Source organism: Tiliqua scincoides, chromosome 8 (genome assembly GCF_035046505.1).
Source record: "Tiliqua scincoides isolate rTilSci1 chromosome 8, rTilSci1.hap2, whole genome shotgun sequence".
Taxonomy (NCBI): Eukaryota; Metazoa; Chordata; class Lepidosauria; order Squamata; family Scincidae; genus Tiliqua; species Tiliqua scincoides.
In genome coordinates this window covers 54,266,851-54,294,068 of record NC_089828.1, presented here as the reverse complement: position 1 = coordinate 54,294,068, position 27,218 = coordinate 54,266,851, and the positions used below count along the sequence as shown (strand labels likewise).

The following is a 27,218-nucleotide window of genomic DNA, read 5'->3' as shown; positions in this document are numbered from 1 at the left end:
GTGCTTTTCAACCTCTTCATAAATGACCTGGAGACAGGGTTGAGCAGTGAAGTGGCTAAGTTTGCAGACGACACCAAACTTTTCCGAGTGGTAAAGACCAGAAGTGATTGTGAGGAGCTCCAGAAGGATCTCTCCAGACTGGCAGAATGGGCAGCAAAATGGCAGATGCGCTTCAATGTCAGTAAGTGTAAAGTCATGCACATTGGGGCAAAAAATCAAAACTTTAGATATAGGCTGATGGGTTCTGAGCTGTCTGTGACAGATCAGGAGAGAGATCTTGGGGTGGTGGTGGACAGGTCGATGAAAGTGTCGACCCAATGTGCGGCGGCAGTGAAGAAGGCCAATTCTATGCTTGGGATCATTAGGAAGGGTATTGAGAACAAAACGGCTAGTATTATAATGCCGTTGTACAAATCGATGGTAAGGCCACACCTGGAGTATTGTGTCCAGTTCTGGTCGCCGCATCTCAAAAAAGACATAGTGGAAATGGAAAAGGTGCAAAAGAGAGCGACTAAGCTGATTACGGGGCTGGGGCACCTTCCTTATGAGGAAAGGCTACGGCGTTTGGGCCTCTTCAGCCTAGAAAAGAGACGCTTGAGGGGGGACATGATTGAGACATACAAAATTATGCAGGGGATGGACAGAGTGGATAGGGAGATGCTCTTTACACTCTCACATAATACCAGAACCAGGGGACATCCACTAAAATTGAGTGTTGGACGGGTTAGGACAGACAAAAGAAAATATTTCTTTACTCAGCGCGTGGTCGGTCTGTGGAACTCCTTGCCACAGGATGTGGTGCTGGCGTCTAGCCTAGACGCCTTTAAAAGGGGATTGGACGAGTTTCTGGAGGAAAAATCCATTATGGGGTACAAGCCATGATGTGTATGCGCAACCTCCTGATTTTAGGAATGGGTTAAGTCAGAATGCCAGATGTAGGGGAGAGCACCAGGACGAGGTCTCTTCTTATCTGGTGTGCTCCCTGGGGCATTTGGTGGGCCGCTGTGAGATACAGGAAGCTGGACTAGATGGGCCTATGGCCTGATCCAGGGGGGCTGTTCTTATGTTCTTATGCCCAGACTTCCCAAAGGGACTACAGCTCCCATGATGCAAAGCGGCCCCGCCCTTAAGGAACACACTCCCGCGCATGCGCAGCAAGTGGCACAATCCTTGTGGGCGGAGTCAGAGGTGGTGGCTGCAGATGCTGTCGCCGTGGCAGCGGAAGGCTGCTCTGGAGGGAGGGGCGGGGGGAACCTGGAGCAGCCAGGTAAGGGGCAGAGAGGGGGGGGCGCAGGGATGTGGGGAGAAAAGCCCCATGCTGGACCAGTGGAGCCTCCCCATGCAGGAGCAGTCTACCCCAGAATGCCAAGTGCTGGGGCAAGCCAGGGAGGGCTGTTGCCTCCATGCCTGGCTGGCTGGGCACTGTCTGGATGCTGTGTGGACTGATGGGTCTGAACCAGCAGGGCTCTGTTTAGTTGGGGTAGTTAAGTGGACCCTACATGTACAGGGGCAGACTATCTCAGGGCCCCCACTGCTGGGGATGTGCAGCCAGCGGGGAAGGCTCCTTAGCTGGAATAGTTAAGAAGACCCTCCATGTACAGGGGCAGTCTATCTCAGGGTTCCCACTCCTGGAGATGTACAGCCAGAGAGGGCTCATGCCCTCTCGTGGACGGAGGTAGGTAAGGAGCAGAGAAAAGGGGGCAGAAGCTCATGGGATTTGGGGGGAGAAAAACCTGTAATGCATTAGCCCTGCTGGCCAAATAGAACCTCCTTATGCAGGAGCAGTCTACCCCAGAATGTCTAGTGCTGGGGCAAACAAGGGAGGAATGTTGCTTTCATGCCTGCCTCTGATTGGCCACTGTCTGGACTGATCGGTCTGATCCAGCAGAGCTCTTATCCAGGGTGGTTAAGAGGACCCTCCACATGCAGTCAGTCTCAGTGTCCCCACTGCTGGGGATGTGCAGCTGGGGAGGGGTCTTGCACTCATTCCCTCTTGTGGACTGCCCGGGAGCATCCAGGGGTTCGTGAATGTTGAACTCTGGACTCATCCCTCAGGGCGTTTCATATGCCCTTGTTACTTAGGAATGAAACCTCTGTGTTCAGGAGCAGTCTACACTTGCTGAGCCATTGGGAAACAGTGACCATGCTGCAGTCTGTTTTGCCATCTGTGTCAGGGGAAGAGTGCCAAGCAAATTTTACACACAAACCCTTGACTTCTGAAGGGCATACTTTCCACTCTGAGATACAAGAAGCTTGGCTAGATGGGCCTTTGGCTTGATCCAGCAGGGCTCTTCCTATGTTCTTATACTGGGATGCGGGTGCAGACAGCAAAGGGGAGCTGTGGTCTTCCTGCTCTGTTTGTGGTTTCCCCCCCAGAAGTGTCTGGTTCACCTTCTTAGGACACATATTAGACTTGATGGACCAACCCAACAGGGCTCATCCTGTGTCTGGAGTAGTCACATAAGGTATAACATAAAAGCTAGAGTAGTCTTCCAGGCAAACAAATTCATAGAAGCTATAGGTGTAAACGGACCCTCTGTGTTCAGAGACTGAATACCAGATGGGGGGGCAGCAATGGGGGGTGCCTCCTTTGTGACCTGCTTGGAGGCTTCCAGAGGTATCTATACCTCTGGCTATCAGCAGCTGGGGGGGGAGGGCAAAGAGCACAAGAGGGTGTTGCCTTCATGTCCTGCAGGTAGGCCTCCTTGAACTGATGGGCTGGCCACAGTTGGAAACAGAACAGTGGGCTCAATGTGCCTTTGGTCTGACTCATCTGATGTTCCTACAATTCCTGATCTAACTATCAGGAGTGGAACTTCCATGTTCAGAGGCAGTCTTCCTCCAAAGACTACACAAAAATATCACAGATGTCAGTATGTTATGGATAATGAGCTGGATTTTGTTATCACCATGCTAATGAGCACATGAACCCAGGTGTCCTGCTGTTATCAAGACTTCTATCTTTCTCTCTCCTTCCCCACCCCTTCCATTTTAATTCCTTTTTGTTGTTGTTGTTTCTCATGCCTGGTTTGTTGTCATAGATATCTGAAAACAGCCCGCTATGGCCAAAGACATCCTAGGAGAAGCAGGTCTTCACTTTGATGAGCTGAATAAGCTGAGGATTTTGGACCCAGAAGTGTCTCAGCAGACGGTCGAGCTGAAAGAGGAATGCAAAGTCTTTGTGGACAGTAAGTTTTTGCCAGTGGACACAGCTCTGCAGTTATTGTGCTTTTGGCCATGTTAGGTCCCTGGTATTGCCACCCTGGTCATATTGCAGGTGAAAGGTAAGGCTGGCTGGAGAACTGCTGCCAGTCAGTTAGATGGACCAATGGTCTGACTCAAGAGAAAGCAGTTTTTGGCATTCAACAGGAATATGCATCGCATGTTTTGCATGCAGAAGGCTGCAGGTTCAGTTCTTGGCTTCTCCAACTAGGAAAGACCCCTACCTGAAACTCTGGAGAACCACTGAAAATCATTGTAAACAATAGTGACCCCGATGATCCAAGAATTCATCTGTTCATATGAAAAACCTACCAGCATTTAATGTAGTCTGATATAATTGCTAGAGCAGTGGTTCTCACTCCTTTAGCACCGGGACCCACTTTTTAGAATGAGAATCTGTCAGGACCCACCGAAAGTGGTGTCGTGACCAGAAGTGACATCATCCAGCAGGAAAATTTTTAACAATCCTAGGCTGCAATCCTACCCACACTTCCCAGGAGTAAGTCCCATTTACTATCATTATTAAAAACATATTGTTGAAAGCATATTAAGAGCCAGAGTGGTGTAGTTGTTTGGGAAGTGGACTTAGACCTGGATGATCCAGGTTCAAATCCCCCCTCAGCCACAAAGCTTCCTGGGTGACCTTGGGCCAGTCACTTTCTCTCAGCCTCACTTACCTCACAGGCTTGTTGTGAGGACAAGAAGGAGGGGAGGAACAGCTGTGTAAACCACCCTGAGCTCTTTGGAGGAAGGGCAGTATAAAAATGTGAAAAATAAAATAATAAAATGTGAAATATACATAGTAGCCTGTAAAAAGTACAAATCTGTGACATTTTCCCAAATGCAGTCACGTACCATCACATCACACCAAGTCTACTATATTAAAAATAAAATATTGAAATGAATGGGGACCCACCTTAGAGGGTCCCGGCCCACAGTTTGAGAAACACTGTGCTAGAGAAGTATAAGAGCATAAAGTGTTTGAATGGATGGATGTTTTGTTCCTTTCCCAGCAATACTAGACATAGCCACCTCTGCTTTTGTTTTGTTCCTTCTTTACAGAAATTGAAGAATTTAAAAAAATAGTGGGCAACCTCATTGCGCTTGTGGACCAGCTAGCAAAAGCGACTGAGAATGAGAAGATTAAGGTAAGCTGCCATTGCAACTATGCTCCCATTTCTGAGCATGTTGCTCTCTCTGCTGGCTGTGGCAGCGCCATTAGAAACCTAATCAAATAAAATAAACATTCCTTCTTTCCCCCCTTCAGAACTCTTGTTCCATTCACATGTCCATTTTACAGTTTAATCAACACATTAAGTCAATCTAATGATTAAATGTCACATAGTGAAGGGACTAAGGGCCAAATCCTACCCAGCTTTCCAGCCCTAGTGCAGCAGTGCCAATGGGGTGTGCAGTACAACTTGTGGTGGGAGGGAAGTTACAGAGGTAAGGTAGGTACAGGTAGGTAGGTAAGGTACAGAGGGAGTCCACAAGGTAAGGGATTGTTTATTCCCTTGCCTTGGGGCTGCATTGCAGCCACACTGTTAAATTGGATAGGATTGGACCCTGAAGCTGCAATCCTAAACGCACTTTCCTGGAAGTAACCCCAGTGGGAATTACTTCTGAGTAGACATGCATAGTCTACTATGCAAAGTTCCAAACAACACAGTCCTGGAACGCGCTGGAATCGCTAGCATGTATGCACTGCTGAAACAGACGCCTGCGTTGACTCGGTCATGTCATGAGAATGGATGATGGCCGGATCCCAAAGGATCTCCTCTATGGAGAACTCGTGCGAGGAAAGCGCCCTACAGGTAGACCACAGCTGCGATACAAGGACATCTGCAAGAGGGATCTGAAGGCCTTAGGAGTGGACCTCAACAGGTGGGAAACCCTGGCCTCTGAGCGGCCCACTTGGAGGCAGGCTGTGCAGCATGGCCTTTCCCAGTTTGAAGAGACACTTGGCCAACAGGCTGAGGCTAAGAGGCAAAGAAGGAAGGCCCATAGCCAGGGAGACAGACCAGGGACAGACTGCACTTGCTCCCAGTGTGGAAGGGACTGTCACTCCCGAATCGGCCTTTTCAGCCACACTAGATGCTGTGTCAGAACCACCATTCAGAGCGCGATACCCGAGTCTTGAGACTGAAGGTTGCCAACAAACAAGACATGCATAGGATTGTGCTGCAAGGTTTCTTTAACCCAGTGGAAGCCCTGATGATAAACAGCAATCCTCTGTAAACCAGTCGCTAGCGTGCTGAAATCTCTCCGTCCTTCTTACTGCAGGCTATCGGTGCTCGGAACTTACTCAAGTCAATAGCCAAGCAAAGAGAAGCTCAGCAACAGCAGCTACAGGCATTAATAAGTGAAAAGAAGACGCAGCTTGAAAGGTAGGGAGAGATCCTACCTCTAGTAACAAGGCCTAAAAATCTTAACAGATTTCCTCCCTTCAAGTTCAACTTGTCCCTCCTTAAGGCAGTGCCCCCCGCTTTGTAGTGCCACGGGATAGTGGATTGGACACACACTGTGAACAGCTTATAAGGGTGAAGACATTCATCATTTCAGCCGTGAGCTTGTTGTGGGCTCACTGGTCACATACACGTACAGCCACCAACCAAGGGTAGGACTGGTCGTGGTGGGAGACGTTTGTCCACAAACTGGATTAGTGCTGATTGGTTAGCACTAGAGCCATTCCGGAAGCCACTTCCCTCACTCCCTTGAAGTCAGTATTCAAATAAACAGGGTAGGGCAAGGCTTGGGGGGGGGGGAATGTAAGAAAATGAATGCTGGAACAGATCAACATTTTGGGTACCTGGAAAACCCTTCACAATAGAATGGGTCCTCCTTATCTGCAGGCTTGGCATCCACGGAGGCCGAGCCCACACCTCAGAGAGCCTCCAGCCAGAACCAGAAGCCACTTCCAGTTGCGTCCAGGAAGTGTTCTGAGGTGCAGGGAGGTTGAGTGTGGTGGCCTCCTTGTACTTCAGAACACCTCCCAGATGCAACCAGAAGTCACCCGTGCAGACCTGATCTCATGCAGGAGGCCTTCTGAGGAGGCTGGGAGATGGTGCAACCTCCAGAGGGCCCAGCATGGCCTCCAGGTAAGTTTTTGCAGCACCCTTGCAGATTTCAGCATCTGTGGGTTTTGGTATCTGTAAGGGGGTCACAGAACCAATCCTCTGTGGATACCAAGGGCCGACTGTATAACATTTTGGGCAGGGAGGAAATTTTTTTAATGCATTGGCTGCAGGTTTAGGGAGTGGCCTCAGCTGAGCCAGAATTTGTCCCACCTGCTCTTTCAGGGTTCATTGGTTGCTAACTCAACTATACTCCATACTCCTAGCTAATTTTGTCCCTCTTCTCCCCACCTGCAGGTATAGAATTGAATATCAAACTCTTTGTAAAATCGAAGCGGACCAAAACGAGTTCATCGACCAGTTTATTTTCCAGAAGTAGCAGGAAGTTTAGACCAGCAGCAAATGATACTGGGAAAACTTGAAGCCATTCCAGTACCCCCAACGATTAGAAAAACAGTCTGTTTTGATGTGTTTTGTAAAAAAAACAAAAAGACCAAAAAAAGTGATCATCTCTTGAAAAGCAGAAAAATAGCACATCAATAAAATAGCAGCTTCATTTTGAATACTCTTTATAAGGACAAGAACCACCCTTATTTTTTAAGAATTTTTTTTTAATGGCCAGCTGTTTATAGCCAGTACTATTCAGACCACTTTTGCGCAGAGTACGTTCTTATCTGTGTTTATGCACCTCCTCTTTTAATTAAAAAAAAAAAAGGTAAAATACTTTCAAGGAAATCAGGAAATAAATTATTGTTTTTAGAAACTGCTTGTTTCCTTTCTGGTCATGCTTAGAATATGCTGATGGAGTGGGGGCTACAATGAAGGTTTGTAAAATAATGGACAGTGTTGAGAAAGGACAGAGAACCTTATCTCCTGTTGCTCATGGTGTCAGGAGGGTCATCCTATGAAATGAATTGCTAGGAGAGATTGCATCGAAGATCTCTTTACACATAATCAACTCATAGAACTGTCTACCACAAGGTATGGCGATGGGTAGTAGCTTAGATGGCTTTGAAAGGGGATTAAACAAATTCATGACCATTAGTTATGATGGCCAGATGGAACCTGTGTGCCCAGCGATGTGTTGACCCAGACGGCATGGAAAACAATGGACATTTGGTATGAACCAGCAGGGCTGCTCTTACCAGCTATGGCAGGACTAAAACCTCCATTTCTAGAAGCAGTCTACCTTAGAGTACCAGGGGCGTAGGCATATACAGCTAGAGAGAGGCTCTCACCTTCATGCCCTTCATGTGGGCTTTTGGGCACAATCTGGTTGGCTCCCATGGAAAGCAGGGACGCTGGACTTAATGGACCTTTGGATCGATCCATATTCCTTACTGTGTGGCTCTGGATTTCAGCTTAGGTTAGTGCAAATACATTCTCACAGTACCCTTTGTGCTCTTTATCGGGATTCTAGAGTGGGAAAACGTCTTCCTGATGTGTATACAAGACTATGTCATTTAACCAGGAATGACCGCCACCTCCCCAGTGCCAGATTTATAATCCTAATTATCAAGACAAACCTTTCTTTGCCCTATCAGCATGCATAAGAAGGGGTGGGTGGACAGGCAGAGAAGCTATCCCTCACCACAATGTAAGTAAAGTTCTGAAAAAACCCCATATACAATTACTCAAAATGGCCACATCTGATTTGGTGCTGGATACAGGGCTCAGCAAAAAACCAAATCCCAGCATTCAGAGTGAGGATGGATGATTGCATTCACACAGGATTGCCCAGAGGGAAAAGGGCAGCTGCTGTTACAGCAGGCCAATCTTGTCCTAAGGCCCCCAGGCGCTAAAACTGGATGTCCCATGTTGATGTTGACTGCAACAATATCGCAAGTAGGAAGCAAGAGGAACAGAGCGCCCCCTGTGTGTTTTTCAGGGGGTAATGCAATTAATCTGATATGTTCCTGGGGCCAAACACGAGCATGGACATTGCACAATAAACACCGTCTAGCTGGTAAGCGCTGGAACAGTACGACCTTGGCGGGGACTTTTGACCCAGAACTGGAGAAGCAACCTCTTTTACGAGCTCAACAGTTCAGTTTTGTTTTTCGAGGTTGCCAAATTCTACCTTGCCCTCCGTAGATAAGCAGCATTTCCACTCACAGAGACACAGATTGAAATTTTATTGCATTGGTTCCAAAACGCAAGCTTTCCAAAGCAAGGGGATCTTCCTACCCTAAGGGGGAACCCACGCCTGTGCTATTTCTTCTTCTTTTTCTCAATCTGGTTGTACTGGGGACTGAGCAACATGGTACAGAGAAGCAGGAGGGGGATCAGCAAATACGGGAGGTAGATGGCGGAAAGGTATAGGCGCTCCTGCAGCAACTTTGGGCTAGGATGCTTGGACTTTGAGAAGTCAGCGAACAGGACGTGTGCCAAAATGGGGACCAGTGACGTCACCACGTGTGTGGAGTAGATGATGGCTGGGGTCCGAATCCACTTACAGCTACCTGGGGGTTGAAAAGACAGAATTAACCATTTCTCAGCTCTTCCTCTGCGGTTCAAAACCCTCTGCCAAGAGAACCACATTTTTAATGGGGCCACATTCAGTGGTAGAGCACCTACTTTGCATGCAGAAGGTCCCTGGTTTAGTCTCTGGCAGCATCTCCTGGTAGGGCTGGGAAAAAGACCCTGCCTGAAGCCTGGAGAGCGGCTGCCTGTCAGTACCTGCGATACTGAACGAAACAGACCAAGGGCTTAACCACAAAAGAACATAGAACAGCCCTGAGGGATCAGGCCATAGACCCATCTAGACTTCCTGTATCTCACAGCGGCCCACCAAATGCCCCAGGGAGCACACAAGACAGCAAGAGACTTGCATCCTGGTGCCCTCCCAGGCACCCAGAATAAGAAGATAGCTTCCTATTTCAACCCAGAGCATTAGGCAAATACACTGAAGTGTTCAATATCATGAACATCTATGTAAACGGCTATTGTTTTACATAGCACAGTTCTTGGGGTCGGCCCACTCATGAGGTCAGCTGAAACTGTTGCCTCGGGCAGCGGTGGGGGCACCCGCTTCTGTCTATCCACCCACCTCCACAGATCTCACTCGTCCTCACAACTTCCAGGATTGGAAAAGGAAGAGCGGGACAAAAGTGTGGAGAAGAGGCAGTGGGCTAGAGTGTCAGAGGAGCAAAAGCTCGCACATCATCAGGTAAGCGGGCCGCATTTGGCAAGCCACTCAGAGGCCAGGATGCCTTGGGCCAGCCCTGAAAATCCTGCTACTCCTTTTCCCATTTGTCCATCTAGCTCAGCTTGCAAGAGAAGTTCTAATGCAGAACAAGGAGGCAAAAGTCCCCACCCTTTATCTGTCCTTCAGAAACTGATATTAAATTATTATTAATAAAAGTAATTTTAAAAGTAACAGTTACCTCCAGAACTGGAAGTTCCATATTGCCATCCTGGCTAATAGCCATTGAGAGAACCAACTTCTTCCTCCACCAATTTGTCACCCCTTTAAAGAGCCATCTGTGTGATCATCTCCACACTCAGTAGCAGTGAATTTTGCAGGTACATTGGGTGGAGGAATATTTTCTTGGATCTGCCCATCAACCATCCTCATTATTGTCATTATGAATAAGAATATACTGCTTTTCAACAAGAGGAATTCACAAAGCAGTTTGCACAGTAAAATAAATCAAATGTCCCCAAAGGGGTCATAATCTTAAAAAAAAAAAAATACAAGAGACATCAGTTACTGGAAAAGATGGGGTGAAGAGGGACAGTTGCTTCCCCCCCCCCCCGCTACAAGCAGGGGGGTGAACTACTTGCATTGGGGATGAGACATACATATGTCTCATTATGCATTGAGACATACAAAATTATGCAGGGGATGGGCAGAGTGGATAGGGAGATGCTCTTTACACTCTCACATAACACCAGAACCAGGGGACATCCACTAAAATTGAGTGTTGGGCGGGTTAGGACAGACAAAAGAAAATATTTCTTTACTCAGCGTGTGGTTGGTCTGTGGAACTCCTTGCCACAGGATGTGGTGATGGCGTCTAGCCTAGACGCCTTTAAAAGGGGATTGGACAAGTTTCTGGAGGAAAAATCCATTCTGGGGTACAAGCCATGATGTGTATGCGCAACCTCCTGGTTTTAGAAATGGGCTATGTCAGAATGCCAGATGCAAGGGAGGGCACCAGCATGAGGTCTCTTGTTATCTGGTGTGCTCCCTGGGGCATTTGGTGGGCCGCTGTGAGATACAGGAAGCTGGACTAGATGGGCCTATGGCCTGATCCAGTGGGGCTGTTCTTATGTTCTTATGGGGGCCTCTGTGCCCACATGCCACCTGTGAGCAGGAACTGAAGCCTTGGAGAGCTGCGACTGGTCGGAGCAGACACACTTCCATCTGTGCAAGGTGCAGAGAGAGGACCCCCCCTTCCCTCCTGACGTGTGCACTGACCTTTAAAGAATGCATAGGTTGCAACAAAGAAGAAAGGAAACTGGAAGAAGGCCTCGCAGTACACGAACGACCTGAACCAGGCTGGCGGATTCGCCATCAGGGAGTCCTTAGCGCTAGCTGTGTACCACTTGAACCATTGTGTCAGCTTGAGAGAGAGAGAGAGAGAGAGAGAGAGAGAGAGAGAGAGAGGAGAGAGAAGAAGATGATGATGGTAGCAGGGTCACAATGATATAGTTTCTATTAATGTGCTAAAATCCACAGCATTTATTATTGTTTTAAAAACGTACATTAACATCTGTGGTGCCTTAAAAAGGAATGCAAGCAAAAAGGCCAGAGGCTATAGCTCAGTGGGATCATCTTTGCAGGCAGAGGGTCCAATGTCCAGTCCCCGGCAGCATCCCCAGGTAAGGCTGGGAAAGACCCTTCCCCTGCCTGGAACCCAACAGAGCTGCTGCAACTTCAGCTGGACAATACTGAACAGAACAGGCCAAGGGTGTGGCTCAAGATAAAGGAGCGTCACATGTTCAGATGCAGAGTTGTAGTCTGGGCTGAGTGTGCACCAAGTCAGTCCGAATTAGGAGAATGATAGAAAAAATGGTCCTGTTTTTGGGGTGTAGCCGTCAAAATGCAGGAGAAAAAGCTTTGGCAACCTGTCAGGGCACACCGGAAGTGATGTTACGGCCAGAAGTGACACCATCAATTTAGACTTCAAACCAAAGCCATAATCAGCCAAAGGTCCCATTACACAGCTGTTACTTTGCATAGCTCCGGTTCCAGCTTGAAAGTCAAAGCAGAACACAGGCTTGGATCCATCTCCAACCACACAGCCCTGCCCCATCTTCCCACCTATTCAGGGCAAAGCACCAGGCCTCTCCCCTACTGGGAGCCTGCCCTGCCCAGCAGCTCTGCCCCCTTGTACTTTCATCTCCGTATTTACAATGACAACTGAGCTAGATGCTACATGACCCACATGTAGCTACATGACTCTAGTGGGTCCTGACCCACAGTTTGAGAAACACTGTCCTAAGTCAAGGGCTCAAATTCTAGGGAGAAAGGTAGGGGTTCCTTAATTAAATCACATCACTCCCTGGCTCCTCCTAATTTTAGCCCAATGATGCTCTCCCATAGCCTCTTAAAAACAGTAGCTAAATGAGCTGGCACAAAGACCAACAGGGTAAAGCTTCTTCTGCTGTGGCCGAAGATCATCTGAACACTTTTTGGGAACCAGATGCAGAAGTGACAATGAAAACTTCTTGCTAGGCTCCAAGTTTCTGCAGGGTTGAGATCTGCATATGACAACTGTCTCCTTTAGTCCAGCCTCCTTTTTACGCACTACACAACAGTTCCGTAACACGTCCTATCATGGTTCCAAGCCCCGCTGATAAGAAGCAAGGTGTGTTGACCTAAGAACAAAAATCTGGCAGGCTGGAAAAAAATTCCACACTGCCAACAGGCAGGAAGGAGGGGAGAGTTCAAAAGCTTGCTCAGGAAGGTGTGTGCCATTTTTAAAGGATTGTCCAAAGCAGGTGGACCTATGATCCGGTCCATGATTATTAAGAACAGAGCCTCAGCATCCAGGGGCAGTATACCACCAAACACCAGACTCTGGCCACAAAAGTAAAAGAGCGTGATGAACTAGGGCAGTGGTTCTCACACATTTAGTACTGGGACCCACTTTGGTGGTTGGCAACCTTCAGTCTCGAAAGACTATGGTATAAGCCTACAGCATCTGGTACTCCCATGCGGTCTCCCATCCAAATACTAACCAGGCCTGACCCTGCTTAGCTTCTGAGATCAGACAAGACTGGGCATGTGCAGGGTAACAGTTTATAGAATGAGAATCTGTCGGGACCCACCGGAAGTGACATCATCAAGCAGGAAAATTTTTAACCATCCTAGGCTGCAATCCTAACCACAGTTACCAAGGAGTAAGTCCCATTTACTATCATTGTTAAAAGAATATATATAGTAGCTTGTTAAGAGTACAGTAACATTTCCCCCAAAGCAGTCACATCCAATGGTAGCATCAAGTCTAATATATTAAAAATAAAATATTGAAATGAATGGGGACCCACCTAAAATTGGCTTGTAACCCACCGTTTGAGAAACACTGAGCTAGGGTGCTATGATGTCAGTACCTTGCAAAGCCTGGTAGAACCCATCGCTAAAGAAGCAAGAGCCCTCGGGCTCAAAATAAATATGGAAAAAGCCACAACTGTAGAAGTCAAACAAGAAGCTACATTGGAGGGACAAAGACATAGGGATAATATCGGAAGAGAAACCTCCTCCTGTGTCAATCCTGAAATCCAGGTTACGCTGATTCAGCCACATATCACTAAGCGCACCTTGCGCAAGGTGTAGGAACCAGATCGAAAGTGTGGCAAAAGAACAGATTTCAGACAACTTAATGGGAGGACTTGAAATATACAAATTATGATTTACAAAACGGCAGCCCAACGAAGCCTGATATGCAGTGGCTGGGCCCATATTGTGGAGGATGCCGATACGTTGTATCAGAGAGAACTTGTAAGGGCATGACCTCTGGCAATTGGCGCGAAGAAGAAGGCTGCTTGAAGGCAGTGGCATCTCCAGAAGAGGTGCAAAGCACTGAGTTTTGCAGGGAGCTCCCCATTGGGGTGGGGGGAGCAACACGGAGGCATACCCCTGGATCCGAATAGGGGGCCTCTTGCACACTGAGGTAAGGCTCCCTGCAAAACTTAATGCCTTGCACCCCCTCTAGCTATGCCACTGCTTGTACAGAACCTCTCCAGCCAGAGGCAGTCTACCTCTGCAGCCCAGCACCAGACCACCAAACACCAGACTCTGGCCACAAAACTAAAGGAGGGTAATTTCCTTCCTGTGGCAATTGTGGTGAGCCTAGGGGGCTTGGAGGGAGCCTCCCCAGCCAGAGGCAGTCTACCTCTGAAGCCTAGCACCAGACCACCATACACCAGACTCTGGCTCCTTCCTATGGCAATTCTGGTGAGCCTGGGGGCTTGGAGGGAACCTCCCCAGGCAGAGGCAGTCTACCTCCAAAGCCTAGCACCATACCACCACACACCAGCCTCTGGCTCCTTCCTATGGCAGTTCTGGTGAGCCTAGGGGCTTGGAGGGAGCCTCCCCAGCCAGAGGCAGTCTACCTCTGAAGCCTAGCACCATACCACCATATGCCAGACTCTGGCTCCTTCCTATGGCAATTCTGGTGAGCCTGGGGCTTGGAGGGAGCCTCCCCAGCCAGAGGCAGTCTACCTCTGAAGCCTAGCACCATACCACCACACACCAGACTCTGGCTCCTTCCTATGGCAATTCTGGTGAGCCTGGGGCTTGGAGGGAGCCTCCCCAGCCAGAGGCAGTCTACCTCTGAAGCCTAGCACCAGACCACCATATGCCAGACTCTGGCTCCTTCCTATAGCAATTCTGGTGAGCCTGGGGGCTTGGAGGGAGCCTCCCCAGCCAGAGGCAGTCTACCTCTGAAGCCTAGCACCATACCACCACACACCAGCCTCTGGCTCCTTCCTATGGCAATTCTGGTGAGCCTGGGGGCTTGGAGGGAGCCTCCCCAGCCAGAGGCAGTCTACCTCCGAAGCGCAGCTGCTGCAGGGGGCCAGTGTGGGGACCCTGCTCAGGCTTCACGGGGTCCAGCTGCCTGGCAGCGGATCGTGGGAAGCGGAGGGCTGGACTGGGTCGCCCTGGGACTGCAGCCTGCAGGGGGGCTTGCGCCCGATCTTGCGCCCCCGCCCCGCCCCGCCTCGCCGGCTACTTACGACCTCCGGGTACAGCCCGGGCAGCAGCCCCTGCAGGTCGACGCACAGCGTGATGGGGATGTGGGTGAGGAAGTAGAAGGCGAAGAGCCACTCCAGGAGACGCGTGGCGGCCATGCCAGCCTGTGCCTTCTGAGCCCAGGAACGAACCACTTTTCCCCCCACTCTCATTGGCTCCCCAGGAGGAGGCGTGGCCCCCCAGGCCCCCCCTTCCAGCTTTTCCAAGAGCTCCTCCGCTGACACGTGCACCTCTCCCACCACTTGCGGGGCCAGTGGAACTCATGGCCTCATGGCCCTTTGGAGATGGGAGGCAGCTCTGATGATCTCTCCAGGCCAGGACTGCCTGGCAGCAGCCTCAAGGCTCTCCAGCAGCCCTACCTGAAGCTGGGACTTTCTGCCTGCAAAGCTGGGCTCTGGCCCAGTGGTTTAGCTGGGGGGGGGGGGGGAAGAGAGGAAGGCGCAAAGCACTGAGTTTTGTAGGAAGCCTCACCACTGTGTGCAAAGCACCAAGTGTTGCAGGGAGCCTTACCCCAACCAAGCATTGAGCTTTGTAGGGAGCCACACTGCAGCATGCTCCCCCACCCCTGCCTGGGGAGGGGAAGGGGCCACTCGCACACCCTGGTGAAGCTCCCTGCAAAACGTAGTGCTTTGCACGCCCTCTAGCTACGCCACTGCCGCGGCCAACTGCATCAGGGTGGGTAGTGTGGCTAGGAGTGAGCCATCCATTGGGTGGATGCATCAGCATCAATTTCCCATGGATCCTGATGGGTTCTGAGCTGTCCGTGGTGGACCAGGAGAGAGATGCTGGGATGGTGGTGGACAGCTCAATGAAAGTGTCAACCCACTGGGAAGAAGGCCAATTCCATGCTCAGGATAATTTTAAAAAGGAATTGAGAATTCAAACGACCAATATTAGAATGCCACTGTACAAATGAGAATAAAGCCACATCAGGAGTATTACATCCAGCTCTGGTCCCCTCATCTCAAAAAGGATACGGTGGAACTGGAAAAGGTGCAGACGTGACCAAAATTATGAGTGGACTAGGGCACTAGGCTACAGCATTCAGCGCTCTTCAGTCTAGAAAGAAAGCGCTTGAGGGGGCAAGACTGACATACAAAATTATGCATGGGGTGGACAGAGAGCCATTCTCTCTCCTCTTATGCAACACCAGAAGCAGGGGACACCCATTAAAATTGATTGGTGGGAGAGTTGGAACAGATAACAGCTAAAATTGCTTTACCCAGCAGGTAATTCCTCCACGTAACTCCTTGTCACAGAATATTGCAATGCCACCTGGCCTAGATGCCTTTAAAAGGGGATTGGGCAGATTTATGGAGGAAAAAACTCCATCATAGGTTACAAGTCATGATGACTGTAAGCATCCTCTGATCTTTAGAGGTAGCCTGTCCCTGAATGTCAGGTGCAAGAGAGTGACAAAAGGATACTGATATCTTGTTGTCCTGTGTGCTTCCAGAGTCATCTATGAGATACGGGAAGCTGGACTAGATGGGCCCTTGGCCTGATCCAGCAAGGGTATTCTTATGTTCTATCAGAAAATACACATGACCACTCACAAAGTGTTACCTGAATGCTAAATAGAAGAGACACGTCACCTGTCTGTCCACTACTTGCCTTCAGCGATCATCTAATTTCAGGGAAGCTTTGATTTAACAGACATGGGGGAAGGAGAGTCCATTAAGGCGAGAAGTCAGCTGAAGTGCATTTAAGTCTATGCATGAGCAAAACATGAATGATTCGTTTTTAATTAAGTAGAAAAAGTAAATTGTTTCTGAAGTCTGTTAAATCAAGGGCTCACAGTACTGTATTTCCACTTCTGTACTATGTTATTTGTGCTGGAGTTCAAGTGTGTAGCTTCTTTAGACTGTGCTCAGGTCTATAAACAGAGCTAGTTCTTTTGAATACTAGAAGATACATTTCCATCCCGCCTTTCCTGCAGGAAGCTCAGAGTGGCATGAATTGCCCCTCCTCCATTTCACCTTCATAACGCTCCCATGGGTAGTCTAGGGCTAAGAAAGAGGAACTGGCACAAGGTCACCCAGTGAACTTCATGGTTGGATAGGGAAATGAACCCAGATCTCCTCACCCTAGTCCAACCCCTAGGCCACACCAGCATTCCTAGATGAGCTGTGAGTCACTTTGCACTCCAAATAGGTCATAAAAGCATTTCCTGGAGGTATCATTTCAAGCTGTATATAGCAGAAGTCCAAGTTCAAAAAAAAATCCTTCCTCAAGACAGCAAGGCTAAGTAGTAGTAAAAAATCTGTACCAAGCTGCTCCAAGTTCTGCACAAATGATTATGGAACGCACTATAAAGACAAAGGGCATACTTGCTCTCTTTGATACACTTTGCTCTGGGACAAGAAGCACAAAGAAGCCAACACAGAGCACTGGCTTCATTAGCTAAACCCTCTGGCTTCTGAGGCTTGGCCATGCCTTGCCCACACTTTTTAAGCCCTAGGGATGAAGAATTTGGGGATAACTCAGGAAGCTAAATTCTGCACTCTCAGAGACTCACAGCATGGAGACATCCCTGGCCATGCTGAATGCTTACTCTCTGAAATGCTAGTTTTCTGTATGCATGGAGAATTTGGCAGGGAAAGTAATTAAACATGCAACGTTCCACCCCTCAGTCTGACACAATCTGTGCAGCCTGAACAGTCTGATACCACAGGATGTTCGGTCCTTTGGCTGAACACCTGGATCTCCACCTTTTTGTGAGCACTGAAACACACAGCTAGGGTCCTCTGTAAGAATGTCCACTCTGCCTTAAGCTCCAACTGTCCCCACTTACCACAGGGATTCCTGGTGCCTGTACCCACGCAGACTCTTCTGTAAATGCCTTATTCAGATACTGAGCAAGAGTTACCTGGGATCTCATTCTCCTGGATTCAGCTCCCATCCTGCTGCCTCCTGCCTCAGAGGCCACTGTTTGGGAAAGCCTTCTCAAGGCAGGCTGGGAAAGAGGGAGGTCACAACACACACCCCGTGGCTTCCCAAGAGTTCTAGTTAAAACTGTAGTGACATTTATACCAACCTGATGTTTCTTTCCAAGTGAAGGTTATTAGCACCCCTTTCTCACCTGAACCATCTGTGAAATTTTAGTGCTTTGCCTAGCATTGTGGCCATGACTTCTACATCATTCCCTACCATTCCATCCACCATATTCTACAACTCTTGCCTTAGTTTGACTAGACCAAAACTCTCCACACCTGTGGCAGCATGGCAAATGTTACCCCCTCACCCTCTGCAACAACCTGCTCCTCTAGCCATTCTCTGCTCCACACATCTTCTTCGGCTGTTCCCCTCTTTTCAAAGCCAGGGAATAGGAGGAGCAGCAGCTGAGATGGAGAGATGACTGGAGGGGGACTGTCCTGCCAATCCACTGTCTATGATGATGGATGCAGTCAGCCTCAAGGAAAATGCTGACTGATGGTAGGGTCAAAACTTAGACCTTGATCTGGGTTTGGAAAATAACAGAAAACCACTTCTAACTATGGAGCATCTGTTATGTGTGTAAATGCCTGTGAACCACCTCTGTTCCAGTTTCAGGGGGTGCCGAGCAAATGGCCCTCCACTGGTCCCCCTTGCACCAGGCTGAAGGGAGAGTCATTCTGTCACCGTGACTACTTAAAGCTAGGGCACAGATGTGGCCTCCAGGATCACCAGTGGGCCTTAATCGGCTGCTCCGCAATACTGACCCTCAGTGTTGGTCCTATATAGATGCATCTTTTATCTGAGCTTCTGGTCTGCAGCCTCTGATTTGTCTTGAAGGACAACTCCATTTAGAAAACAGGACATGGGAATCTCAATACTGTACCTCCAAATCTAAGGATGAGGATTTGCAAGATTCCGCAGGCCACGGCAAGCTTCAACAGATGGAAAACGGGACAGAAGACCAGATACAACCACAACCAACATTTTTTGTTTCAAATGTCACATTTAATGTTTTCACCACTGTACTTCAAAATCTACATTGTACAAAGTGACCCGCAAGTGTGCCACATTTAACAAACCAACCTCTGAGATTTTACCTTTCATACCAGTGTCTTCTTGGGCTCTTTTAAGTTAAAAACAGGTTTCTTGTTCAAGTGATATTGAAATGCTTCTTCTGTTGGTTCTCTTTAAAAAAAAAATTCCTCAGGAGCCACACAAAAAAACAAAGATATTTCATCATCATCTTTGTTTGAGAAATTCAACGTTTGTCTCTTTCACAGCAAAATAATTACTTCATTGAAGTTAAAACTTCCAAAAAACATAACTTAACTAACAGGATTCAGTCCCAGCTCAGACCACTCTTCTTGAAAATACTCTGCTAAATACAGGTAACTTATAATAACTTTAACAGTTAATTGTCCATGACAAACAGCAAGGTTTCTCTTTTTTGTTCTCATTTAATATCCCAGACCCAAATGTTCAAAATTTAAGACCATCCATTTTGTTATTTTCTTTGTACAGGTGAAACACAGTCCTCGACTTCTCTCGCCTTGTTTTTAAATATAAAAGTTGGAAGGGGACATTCAAGTTTCAAGTCTCCACACTGAACTTAAAAAAAAAGAATCATGTGGAGGTAAACAAACAAGTTGTATACTCCAGGAGGTAGAGGCCTTCAGTTTGTGTTCATATATATATACATATGCACAGAATAAATTCAGTGTTTGAACAGAAAAACACACACTAAAAAGAAAGGAATTAGCCAAAAAAGTAATAAAAGGTATTTACTACTGTGACATTTCAAGACTTCCACAGCTTTGCCTAAAGACACAAATACAATTAACATAATTTCCCAATGTGCTTTTTTTGCTTTTTCGTTTTTCTTTCCAACTGTCCAGTGCAGGATTAAAAAAAAAAAAATTCACGAAGTTTCACAGACCTAAAAATGTGCAAGCTAGTTTCACTCAATCAACCTCTCTCTCAATCTCTCTCCCCCTACATACAGCAATGGATACTGAGCTCTGCTGAAATTAGCCCATAAAATGGAATTATTTACACACGTTTGCAGATGCATGCTTGGGGGAAAAGGGGTGGTTTATGTAAGAAAAGAGCAGGAAAAACTTCTAATAAAAATAGATTAAATATATATATATTTATTTATACTGGGAGGGGCAGGGAAGGTGACTGAAAGGGGAAAAGTCTCATCTCTCCTAGTCACATTCTCTCTACTCAACAAACACCTGATTGGAGAACAGCACACAGTCACCACCACAGCTAATAAGTAGAGGGGCTCTGACCACCAGGCAACACTGTCCATTGAAGCCTGGCCACCACCGCCTGATGATGGGACTTCATGATTGGTCATGGTTTGAGCTTTGTATTTGCAAACTATTCTTTCTCTTAGGAAAATCCTCAGATCTTCAGGAATGGCTCAATATCAAAAAAAATCTTATCCTTTTGCACAATCTCACTGTAAAACTAAAAAAAAGCAGGAAAAGAACCCCCCCCCCATTTTTAAAAAGAAAAACAAAATAGCAACTTTCCCAATTTGGTTCAATCTTCTCTTTCTTCAGAGCCAAGCATGATCACAGCTGCACTATGATTCATTTTTTAAAAGCCAGTGTGCAACTCTGGATAGAATATTGACTTCTAAAAGCACAACCCCACCCTTGACAGGATTTAAAAGCCTAGTTTAACATTTTCTATCTCTTATTTCATATATCATACAAGGATAGTGGTTGTTAATTTAAAACTTCATTAGTAAAATTACAGTACAAGCATGATTCAACCTCCAGAACTGCAAAATCCCAGAATCCAGTGGAAAGCTACATTATGTCTTCAGTAGTACATTTACATCTTCCACGTTCACTCCCAGACCAGTGGAGATGGTGGCATCTCAGACGGCTGAGCTACAGTGGAACTGGAAGGCAAACCGACACAGAAGATCAGTGTTCACTTGAAAGAGGGCCATCAAGGCACAAAGAAGCCTACCATTGCCTAACATTGCCTGCTAGCGTTAATGCAGTTAATTGCCTGATGAATGCAGTTAGGACTAAAGAAAGCTCTCCTCCCTTCACAGGTGTGTGAAGTAGGGACAGGCGATTGGTCTTCTGGATGAAACCAGGCCCCCTCTCTCCACCCTTTTTGACCAACACACTGACTTTTTACCTTAGACCACCTCTGGGTTTGATGACCGGACCCCCTCACACTGCCCTCCCCTCTACCTAGGATTCTGGTGCCAGAATAATTCACCGCTTGCGGTTCAGAGAACACACAAGATCTTGTCTTATACAGAGCACACTACAGAGCTCCGTACTGTCTGTGCTGGCTGGCAGTAGCTCTCCAGGTTTGCAAACAAGCCTTACGTGGAAACACTGCAAGAGATTGTGCCTGCGATCATCTGTCTGCAAAGCATATGCACTACCGCCGATTTACGACTCCTCTCAGTCCTTTTCACATAACAGCCATCTTCAATATCTTCTAATCACTGCTCCTGCTAAGGTGCACAGCCACACACCTTGCAGCTGAGCTCCGCGCAGCTCGGTTTGGCTACCACATGCAATGTCATCACTGAATGTTTGGGGGGGGGGCGGGCACCCTGCTACACAACCATGGAAGGGCTCAGCACAGCAAGAGAATTTACAGGAATGCTGCTTCCAGCAACTTCCTATCCCCATCCATATCCAGCACAGACCCACCCCCAAACATTCTTCAGGATCCAACAATTTGACATAACCTTATTTGGGTGAGACAACCATGGTTGTGTCAAAGAATCAGAATCCATGTTAAAAAGTTCAACGTTTCATTCTTTTTTTCAGAACTTCATCAGGGAAAACAAGCCTAGACAGGACACGTTGCTACAGAGCAAGCCAGACTGGTATAGACTGGCTTGCTCTCTAGCAATGTGTCCTGTCTAGGCGCATTTTCCCTGATGAATCTCTGAAAAAACCAAACGGAACGTTGGACTTTTTAACATGGCTTCTAATTATTTGACACAACCATGGTCTTCCCACCCGAATAAAGATATGTCAAATTGTTGGATTACTGCTGGCCATGAAAACCTACAAACTTATTTTTCAGGATCTCTACCACTTTACTCTGTAGTCTGGGTCTATCAGTGTGGAAGAATGGAGAGGTAGAGTGGCCTGTACCATGAAGTCCAGGCAGTGCCGGAGTAAGAGATGTCATTCTTGACTGCTCTTCCAGGTGCCAGACTTTCTGCAAGCAAAAGAACTAGAATAAAAAAGGAGAGGGTTCTATCCCAGAAGCTTTCCTGTCATGCTAGTATTCTGTCTGCAGAACCATTTTTTAAAAAAAAGAAATAAATGTAGTGGAGCACTGGGAAAAAATGCAAGACAAATACCCTTGCAGTCTGGTGTGTTACAGGCCATCCCAGGAAACCCTGGGATTCTACCATCCCAGGAAATCCTCCACCTGCTGCATGCACCAACCAGGCCTTAATGTTCCTGCATATGTCCTAACTAGGCAGCAGGGGAGTAAACAGGTGCTCTGCATTAACCCCAAAGGAACTCTTTCTTGTGAAATAACTTTTTATAGAATATACTCTGGCACCAGATCAGCCCAAAGCAGATTACAACCATGTGCAAAAAACTCTAAGGAAGTGACCTGTCAAACAAATTCTGCTCCCTTCTAGTGGGGGTTTTGCATGGCAGTAGTGCTCAGTACACTCATGAAGGCACTTCCAGAAACAAGCAGGCATGCAGCTGAAGCTGATGCCTTTCATCCAAGCATAGTGTTTTCTAAGCAGTTGCCAAACTAAAGAAAGGGGAATGAATATCAGATGTGATTACATACAGTTACCTAATAAAGCTCTTAAAAGCAGCAGATTGCGGGTTGATGCACAGAGGTACTCTGTTTCCTTTCTGCTGTTCCAAAATGAACTGATGAATTATTTCTGAAAGAGAAGGGGGAAAAAGAGGGGGTGAAGGAGGCAGAAAACGTAAACCCAGTTTCAGAGAATATGATGAGAACTGTATAGTGAACCGAGTTCAGTGGTATAGACTAGGTATGAGACCCACAATAAATTTGAGCAAAAAACAAGGGGAAAAACTCTGTGTGTGTGTGTGTGTTTTGGTACAAAACAATAAGAGAGTAACAAAAAAAATGGCACCAAAGGAAGAAATGTTTTCCACTGAAACAGACTGACCTTTAACCTGCCGAACAGAACTGAGGTTCTTTTCAAAAGTATCATCGAATTTGGGATTCGTGATGGGTTCAAAGTCACTGGTGTAAACTCTTCCGGTAGAGGTGGAAAAACAACATTTACACATACAGGTATGATATCTCAAACGCCCTTCGTCCAGATATGGATGAGCTAAGGCATCCTTAGCGGATATTCTTTTGGACTGCAATTTGAGAGAGAGAGAGAGAGAGAGAGAGAGAGAGAAACACAGCAACAAAGAATTAGGACTTTACAAAAGAGCCTATTCTATTTTACCTGTGAATAGTGTACACCATAAAGATCCCCCCATAAAATATTGCATTTTAAATAAACATCCTACTAAAATGACCACTAGGAGGCAGTGCGTACTTGGGGAAAAAAAAATAATGTAACTCCACTTTTTCCACAAGGCATCAAACTGCATCAGTTTTTACTGCCCAAAAAGACAGCTACTGTTAATAATTGTTTTTATTGATAAGTTTTACATTAACAGGGTCATGCTACAAATGAACTATACTGTGCGTGTGCACATGTGTGAGTGCACTTTGAGAAAGATGGAGTGTGGGTTACAGGGCTAATACAGCCTTTTGATTACCAACAGATGATATCCAAAGTCCACGATACAGTTATTTCTGGTTATTCATTATATACTGCTATGAGATCTTTCCAAATAGTTTCATGTACTGAGTATAACAATGAAAGAAAGGGGATCTTCATTTGCAACAGTAACAACTGGATAATGTAGTAGTCTCCCCCCTTAGCGCGACAGGGGATTTGCAAGCAGTGGATAACTGAAACTGTACTAACTGATTCTGCAGATATGGGGGGGGGGGTATTTTGTGGTATATTAGATCCAGTCTGCATACTGCACGGAGTGAGGTGGTTGAATTCTGAACTGTTCTGTTTCAGACTGCTGAGGGGTGGGTGCATGTGTGTGTGTGGGGGGGAGGTCATCTTGTAGTTCAATGTGGTCCTGTACTACACCTGTAGCACAGGGAAGCATTCTAAATGAAGGCTGGCCACCACCACATTCTGAACAGAAACAGTCCAAAATTCAACCACGCGGTGTTATGTGTAGACTTGGTCTGAGTCTGGTTTGGCAAAGCCTTTGCAATTGTGGTGAGTGAGCTGCCTGACAAGAGCATCGTTCCAGAAGAAATGGTATCACAAACATGCTGGACTTTTCTTTTACGCCAATCTTCCTTCTCCTATAGTATTACTGGTTGATGAGATGAAAGATACCAACCCAGGAGAGAGGAGTGGGACCGAAGCAGGCCTTCTCTCCAGATGCATGCTCAGATTGAGACTGCAGTAAAAAGCAGGGTAGGTGAGAAGAGACCAAAGGGAGAAAGACTTTTGGGAGCTCATAGATTGCATGTCTATGTCTTGCTTCCCTTCCCCAGTCTAAATCTGATAGTGAAACTTGCTGGGAGAAGAGGATCCATGTCATGTATATGTTGCAGCAGGCTGCCCTGAACCACTGTAGGATTACACTAGTCTATATCAATTATAAAAATTGTTGTTCGATCCTCTCCGTAACTCTTTCTCTCTAAATAAAAAAATCATTTGCCTCTGTGTGAATTGCTTTGTGAGTTTGTTGAAAAGCAATATATAAATATACTTAATAGAAATGTTTCGGTTTACCACAGTTCCATTAAAGCAGTTTAAGACTCCAACCCTAGGAAGAAAACCCCATTCATCCAGAACTTACTTCTAAATAAACACATATAAGACTGCACTGTCAGTCTGTCATAGTCCAAATCATAAGTCTTTCAGAGGCTTGATTGATGGCAACTTGCAAAAGGGTCTTTTTAAAAAAAGGAGCCCGACTCATGGAATTCCCTGACTTGTGATATGTGGTTATCATCCTCCCTTCTGATGTCTGAGCACCAACTAAAGGTCTTTTTTTGTTCTGGCAGACCTTTGTCAGTCTGCTGTAAATTTTTTTTTTTTTGCCTTTTTGTGATTCTCATTTTTTCCTTCCCCGCCCATTATTCCACTGCTACTGTTTTGTTCTGCTCTTAACCTTTTGCTGTAAGCTCCCTTGAATCCACTGGAATGCAACCAAACAATATCAGCAGCCCTGCTCAGGCTGTTGAGGATCCATTTTTCACATTTCAGACAGGTCATGGTGACTGTTGCAACCAACTACCACAGCAACAAGAGTCTTGCAGCACTTTAAAAGACTAACCAATTGTTTTTAGCAGAAGCTTTCGAGGGCTGCATGAAGAGATGCTGATGGTGTCCCGCTTGGGTCACGCTCAGCACCACGTCTGGATCCCATATTTTGGTGGGGGAAGACTCAGGCTGAGGAGGACTCAGTGGTTGCCTGGGAGTTGTGCTGGCTTTCAAGAAAAGTATACAAGAGATGGTGCACAAGACAGAACCACAAGTGGCTACAGGGAATGTCCTGCCTGAGTGACTCATGTGTAGATGAGGAGGACAGGCCTGGGAACTGATCCTTGCAGCTGTCAAAGATGCAACTGAGAAAACCTTGATGCTGCAGGAAGACAAGACAGGACAGGAAGACATGCTGCTTGGACAAGATTGCTGAAACACACACAGCATGTCAGGCAGAGGTCAAGGGTGATATCAGAGAGAGAAAGAAACCACTCTAAAACACAGGCACACAAAATTCATAGTACTTCTGAATACCAGTCAGGCATTGTAAGTGGCCTTTGCTTTATAAGACCCTAATAACAGCCTCTGATCACAGTGTGTGCCCTCTTGCTCCAGGAACAAACACAGAAGACTTGCTACATATGGTCCTTCCTTCTGAAATGTTAGCAAGATAAATGGGGCTCTCAGAGCAGGGACGGTGTAACTTGTCTGCTGTGAGAACCCCCCCCCCCCAAAGCATTCCACTAAAGGATGCCTCCCTTATATTGCTAAAATGCATATGTTTCAAAGAGATTCCTCCCAAGAACAAAATACACAAATAGGTAAAAAACTGAAGCCCCCTCCCCCAAAAAAGAATGTGATGTCAGAGCACTGTGTCAACCAAGAAAGCACAACTGTTGAAGGAAAAAGGAAAGCAGGCATGATGCAAAATACCAGGGGCCCACATACTGACAATCAAGAGTGAAGTTATCAAGCTTGGACTACCTACAGCTAGACTAATAAAAGGAAGCAGAGGGTGAGTCACCAACACCATCTTCCTAAAACAGGATTCGACTACCCTCGCAAGGATTACCATTGGAAAGTCGGAACCCATGGCTAGGTAGGCAAGCTTAAAGGCATTGAGATGTGTTCTGTCCATGGGATAATGTTTTGTTTTTTTCTTTAAAAAGAGAGCATGTGAGGGATGCAGCGGAGTAAGTGGGGAACCATGAAAATTCATGGGTGGGTGGAAGGGACTGCAAATTCAAGATGCAGTTGGCTCCAGGAAAGTGTTCCCTTTAAGATCATTTCCAGTGACCTCAGCAGTGAAAGCAACTCCTCCCCACCACTGCTGAAACAATAACTGGTCACCCAATCTCCCCCTACCCTCCCACAATTACTTCCTTGCCCTCTATTAACTAAACAAATTTATATTCTCTTTCCCACCATTTTGCTCCTCAAGGGAGTTTAAAAACATATTTGAATACATTTGTCTCAGGGGGAGGGTTCTTACTTAGATCTCTCCCCTGCCCACCCCCTCAAGAGCAAAGCAAGCACTACTTTAGAAAGTCATGCTAGTGCTACAGTGTGAGCACTAAAGCAAAGGGCAATCCCTCTTAGAAGCACATGGCCTTCAGTGCCTCCCCCCCCAATACAGGAGCAGAGGAGATAATGTCTGGACTGTTCTTGCCACAGGCAGTCGGCTTGCTGGCAGGTAGAAGTGCTTTGATGGCCCTACCCTCCTCCCTCGCTGATGTCACTGGCAAGTCTTGCAGTCTCTGCTTCAGCAAACCTGCCCCCAAGCAAGTCTGGGAGTGGAATAGATTATGTCTGGATCAGAGATCAGGGTTGCTCCTGCCATACAGTTCTACCCATAGGCTGGGGATACAATCCCGGCAGCACAGGAAAAGGGTACACACACTATTTGCGCACGTTTGTTCTGGGGCATCATTCTGGCCCTTTGCAATTCTCCTGCAAAGGCAGAGGGTCTCTCCTAACCTGTCCAACACGGCAGGTTCTGGGCACTGAACTTTGCACTGGAGCACGCAAAAACAGATGCACGCAGCCGATCCATCACCCAGGCACATTATACAAATATATAATTCACTTTCCCTCCCTGCACCCCTCCCACCAATTTTGAAGTACACAACATACAAAAATACAGACTCACTGGATCGAAGACCAACATCCTACAAAGGAGATGAACGGCTTCGTGTGTAGCTTGGCTGGATAATGTATACAGGACAGGAAGGGATGGCTGCAAAGAGGAAAAGAAAGCATTAAGCCTTATATGAACAATCAACCACATGCACACCCATCCACAGTCACTTCTGGATCACTGAATATGCTTGGACACTCTACTAAGGGCTTGTGTGCATATTGCACGGAGGTTCAACCACTCTGGGTTTCTCAGTTATAGGTAAATAACTACTCACTAGCACTCATGCTGCACTCAAAGTTGAGTATGTGCAAGTACGTAGGAACCCTGCTGGCTAAGACCAAA

The 27,218-nt window shown here is 46.9% G+C and overlaps 3 protein-coding genes across 4 annotated transcripts in view; 1 reads left to right on the top strand and 2 right to left on the bottom strand.

The window, feature by feature from the left end:
• The first annotated feature begins 1,177 nt into the window (after positions 1–1,177).
• IFT20 (intraflagellar transport 20) lies at positions 1,178–7,059 on the top strand. Its single transcript, XM_066636188.1, has 5 exons — positions 1,178–1,267; positions 3,042–3,188; positions 4,285–4,370; positions 5,506–5,609; positions 6,594–7,059. Exons 2-5 carry the CDS (start codon positions 3,062–3,064, stop codon positions 6,673–6,675), a joined length of 399 nt encoding a protein of 132 aa, XP_066492285.1. The 5' UTR covers positions 1,178–1,267; positions 3,042–3,061; the 3' UTR covers positions 6,676–7,059.
• Positions 7,060–8,444: 1,385 nt separating this feature from the next.
• TMEM97 (transmembrane protein 97) lies at positions 8,445–14,599 on the bottom strand. The gene is made up of 3 exons (XM_066636552.1): positions 14,484–14,599; positions 10,720–10,864; positions 8,445–8,758 (listed from the first exon to the last, which is right to left on the bottom strand). Exons 1-3 carry the CDS (start codon positions 14,595–14,597, stop codon positions 8,508–8,510), a joined length of 510 nt encoding a protein of 169 aa, XP_066492649.1. The 5' UTR covers positions 14,598–14,599; the 3' UTR covers positions 8,445–8,507.
• A 3,820-nt stretch (positions 14,600–18,419) lies between these two features.
• NLK (nemo like kinase) overlaps positions 18,420–27,218 on the bottom strand; it is a 100,133-nt gene continuing 91,334 nt past the window's right edge. The window contains exons 8-11 of one of the 2 annotated variants that reach the window (XM_066635905.1): positions 26,886–26,972; positions 22,601–22,799; positions 22,249–22,348; positions 18,420–20,353 (exon numbers count right to left, since the gene is read on the bottom strand). In XM_066635905.1, the coding sequence (XP_066492002.1) occupies positions 22,251–22,348; positions 22,601–22,799; positions 26,886–26,972 (384 nt within the window). In that variant the 3' untranslated portion in view covers positions 18,420–20,353; positions 22,249–22,250. The remainder of the gene's footprint in view (positions 20,354–22,248; positions 22,349–22,600; positions 22,800–26,885; positions 26,973–27,218) is intronic. The other variant, XM_066635904.1, reaches the window with a different exon arrangement.